Consider the following 4,674-nt stretch of genomic DNA (forward strand, 5'->3'; position numbering starts at 1 on the left):
AGCATGCTGGATCGATGTAGGAGATGCTCACCGATGGCGGGGGCACGTGCTGCTGCTGCTGAGCGAGCATGCTGGATCGATGCAGGAGATGCTCACCGGCGGCGGGGGCACGTGCTGCTGCTGCCGAGCGAGGTAGACGACGACCTCCCACGCGCCAAGCACCGCGGTTGTCGCGTCATCCATCTATGTGGGCACTGCTTGGCTAGGAGGAGGCGATCGTGGAGGGGACCGGCTTGGTGGTTCGGCCGGGCGCGGTTGGAGTTGGGGGGAGTAGACGAGGTGGTGGGGTGTGGTGCAGTCTCACAAGTACTCGCCAGTGAGGTAGACGGTGGCGCGACGCCGAGTCCGACGGTGGCCGTGGTGCCCAAGTCCGACGACGAGGGCGAACTAGTTGTTGGCGTCGTCGTCGTCATCCACCGCAGTCGCGCGTGGCGATGGTGGGCGCGTTGTCACCACCCTGGTACAAGGTGTCGAGGCAGAGCGCGTTCAACAGTGGCCGCGTCGAACTAGTCCGACAGGGGTGTGACGAACTAGTCTCCGTAACTGTGTGTTAAATGTGTGTTATACATAGATGTTAACTCTTAATCATATCCCGTGTATATAACCAATGAGTTAAATACACTACAGATGCCCTAACTTGTCCGACGCGGTCAGTTTGGTGCCTAAACTTGAAAAATACATAAAAGTGGTACCGTAACTTGTCTAGGCGTTCAAATACGGTACCTCTGGACATATGCCGCCGTATCAAGTGCCCGTATGGCACGTCAGCGTGTCGCTGGGCCACATGTCGGTGGTTGCAGGCGTGTTGTGAGCTGTGCGTGTAGTTTTTCACAGAAATACCCTTGGCTTTAGTTAATTTTCAAAAAAAATCGTTGCGGGCGGTGGACGCACGCTGTTTTTCTTAGGAGAACGCGCCTGTACTTTAATTAATTTTCACAAAAATATAAACACAAGATTGCCTGACGGGAATTCGAACCACGGACCTCCTTGTTGCCTAACAAATAAGCGGACTAAGGCCACACGTATTCCTACAGTGTGTTCTGGAGTACTGCTTCGTTTTTTTAAGTGAAGTTTCTGTTTAATTTTCATTATACATAAATTTTCCCAAATATAAAATAACTATCAATATGCAATTATTGTTTATTTCATATCTGCTTTCATTATTGTGTACCTTGAAGAGATAAACATGAAAATTTTCTAAAATTTATGTGGATATAAAAGGTTGATCGTATATTAAAAATTATTGTGTAAAATTATGCATCTTCATAAAGGACCATAAGCACGAACAATTATTTTCTATCTTCATTCTATTTTTAAAATGCACAATTATTTAAAATTGACAATATTGTATTTTAAAAACTCATGAACGTGTATTAATTGTTATTGTCTGACAATAATAAATTCTAGAAATGTACTAACATGTCAAGTGTGTTTGTAGAGACTTAAGAATAATATTACACATTTTTTAATACGCATTCAACATTTTCAAAAAACACAGTGAGCATTTTCTAAAATAATAGGAAAATGAACGCGAACGTGTATTTCAAAAAATGCTCACCGTGTTTCTAATATACGTTCAACTTTTAAATTCTACATCAATTTTAGAAAAAGTTCATGTTTATCTCTTCAAAGTACACAATCATGGAAATAGAATAGAGAAATAAAATAAACAATAATTTCGCATTACAATTATTTAATGTTTTCATATGAAAAAAATTTATGTATATGAAAACTAAACAGAAATTTCGCTCGAAGGAAAACAAGATAGTAACTTAGAAATAAATAAAAAGAAAAATACTCCTGTAAAAGTATATGCAAAGCGACAAGTACAATCATCTATATAAACTGCTTGCTGATAATTAAGCGCACACCAGACCGTGGCCGCCTGGTCCGCTCGATTGTCAGGTGACGAGGATATCCCATGTCCGAATTCCCTGCACGCTCGCTTCCTGATATTTTTTTGCGAGTATTAATTAAAATGAAGGAGTATTTTTGCGAGAATTAATTAAAATCAAAGGGCATTTCTGTAAAAAAACACGCATAGCTCACAGTGTGTCCAACGCCTACAAGAACTGACATGTGGCCCAGGGACACAATCGCATGCCACGCGGACACTCGATTCAGCGGCATACGTCCAAAGGCACCACATTTAAACGCCCAGACAAATTACGACACCACTTTTGTGTATTTTTCAAGTTTAGGCACCAAACTGACCGTGCTGGACAAGTTAGGTCACCTGTAGTGTATTTAACTCATAACCAATCATCGTGTAGTTCCGTGTGCCGAGCCAATGCGGGCAACCAAACTAAGTGCATATATTGGTTTTTACCTGTTTTTATTCAGCCAGGCTAAATGCAATAGAGATTTCAACCAAACGCACCCATTTCGTTTCACATCGGGGCCTGGATGCAAATTGTTGACACGGCAGGAAGACAACACGCCTCCACGATCCGAGTGACACCCCTTGGACCAATCAGATAACGTGAACCACCTCCCACGGATCGCCCCCCGCGAAGCTCGATCCCAACCGTCCACGCACCACACATCCAACGATCCACGCCCACCTTCCCACACGAAAAGGCAAAGCTCACGCGCCCTCCCCTCCAAAATCCCCCGCCCGCTCGGCGCTCATCTCCTGCTTAACGCCGCCCACTCCCATTCTTCTTCCTCACTCCAATCCAATCTCCCAAACCTTCTCCTCCTTCTGAACCTCCCGGCGCATCTCCGACTCCATGGCCCGCACCAAGCAGACGGCGAGGAAGTCCACCGGCGGCAAGGCGCCGAGGAAGCAGCTGGCCACCAAGGCCGCCCGCAAGTCCGCCCCGGCCACCGGCGGCGTCAAGAAGCCCCACCGCTTCCGCCCCGGCACCGTCGCGCTCCGCGAGATCCGCAAGTACCAGAAGAGCACCGAGCTGCTCATCCGCAAGCTCCCCTTCCAGCGCCTCGTCCGGGAGATCGCCCAGGACTTCAAGACCGACCTCCGCTTCCAGAGCTCCGCCGTCTCCGCCCTGCAGGAGGCCGCCGAGGCCTACCTGGTGGGGCTCTTCGAGGACACCAACCTCTGTGCCATCCACGCCAAGCGCGTCACCATCATGCCCAAGGACATCCAGCTCGCACGCCGCATCCGTGGCGAGAGGGCCTAAGCTCTACGCGTCGTCGTCTTAGCCAGATGTGTTCGTCGGTGGAAATGTGCGTGCTAGTGTTTGTTCTTGCCATGGTGGATGTAGTGTGCCTGATCTGATGTCACCATCTTGCTGTCATCAGTAATTTAGATGAAAATGTTGGCTATCTGTTATTGGATCTGTTCCTTTTGATGCCTGTTTTTGCTTGTATGTGAGCCTGTCAGCGAATGTGATTCACCCTATCGTGCATTCTATTATCCCAACTTGTGAAATTTTCTGCCGGTTTAATCTACTGTGTCTTAAATCGCTTCAACTTTTTAGCTTAAACTATGTCTTTGACTATTAGATTTCGTCATCAGTAGTAATTTTGCTGACTGCCTCTGAACCTGAATGAACAGCCTTGGCTCGTTCAGTTCTGTGTGTCCATCTGTTTTATCCTGTTATTACTTTTGGCTCCTGACTGTTGTAAATAACCCTCACCTGTACCATGATGCTAACAGCGGGTAAATCAGGATATAGACGAGAGATGTTTCTATTTTGTACTGCTCATAGAGTACATACTGTTTGAGTACAACTGTATCATATTTGTTGTCGCATGCCATGGTCCATCTGATGGATTTCTTGCACCTGCAAATGACAGCGTGGTTGAAGTAGAAGGTGCAACTAGAGATGATGCAGGTGAAACTGCTGCAGGTCAGGAAGGTGAACATATGTTGGGTGATATTTTCAGTAATTTAATGCTGGAAAGATATCCTGTAGCGGAAGAGAATTTTTTTGTTTGAAAATTAGCGAAAGAGGATTATAGTTTGTCTATAAATGTCTTTGATCTTGTCCATAATGCTTCCCCTGCAGAGCAATGTCTTGTTGAATGCAATGAAGAACTATGAAATCCTAGCCAAGGTGAGAGACTGCATGTTTTTGCAATTGAAATTCCTTCTTTGAACTGCAGAACGTAGTTTTGTTCTTACCTGTCTTAAGATCCATTTGCAGATGATTCTGTTGGCATCTGGTTTATGGTTTACACGTCTCCACAGATCCGAGAAGGATGAGGAAGCTCTTGATATCAAATACTCCCTCTGTCCCATAATGTAAGACGTTTTTTGGCACTACACTAGTGGCAAAAAACGTCTTACATTATGGGACGGAGAGAGTAGTACATAATTAATGATATCAAATGGTCACTGCAAAATTGAGCTAATGGGTTTTAAAATGTTTGATTTTTATTTTTAGCTTAAATGTTGCCCTGGCTGCTTCAAACCTCGTATTCAGTAATCTGGTTTGCTGCCTCTGAACCTGAACGAACAGCATGCTAATATTCTCGTCTTAACGGTACCAGTATTTTTTATGTTTGGCGCACAGATTCATGTTGAAGTCATCCCTCTTTTCTAGTTAATGATACAACAATTGTCTTAACCCTATTGCAATTTATGCTCTTCATGCATTACATACTGTTTTTAATAAGTACAACTGAATCATATTTGATGTCGCATGCCATGGTCCATCTGATGGATTTCTGGCTGCAAATGACAGCGTCATGATGTTGTCAATGGTG

At 45.0% G+C, this 4,674-nt stretch overlaps 1 protein-coding gene across 1 annotated transcript; it reads left to right on the forward strand.

Moving 5' to 3' along the window:
* Nucleotides 1-2,660: 2,660 nt before the first annotated feature.
* On the forward strand, nt 2,661-3,295 carry LOC123142801 (histone H3.2). The gene has a single exon (XM_044561550.1). The coding sequence runs from the start codon at nt 2,733-2,735 to the stop codon at nt 3,141-3,143; it is 411 nt and encodes a 136-aa protein (XP_044417485.1). The 5' UTR covers nt 2,661-2,732; the 3' UTR covers nt 3,144-3,295.
* Nucleotides 3,296-4,674: the final 1,379 nt, after the last annotated feature.

Source organism: Triticum aestivum, chromosome 1B, assembly GCF_018294505.1.
Source record: "Triticum aestivum cultivar Chinese Spring chromosome 1B, IWGSC CS RefSeq v2.1, whole genome shotgun sequence".
NCBI lineage: Eukaryota > Viridiplantae > Streptophyta > Magnoliopsida > Poales > Poaceae > Triticum > Triticum aestivum.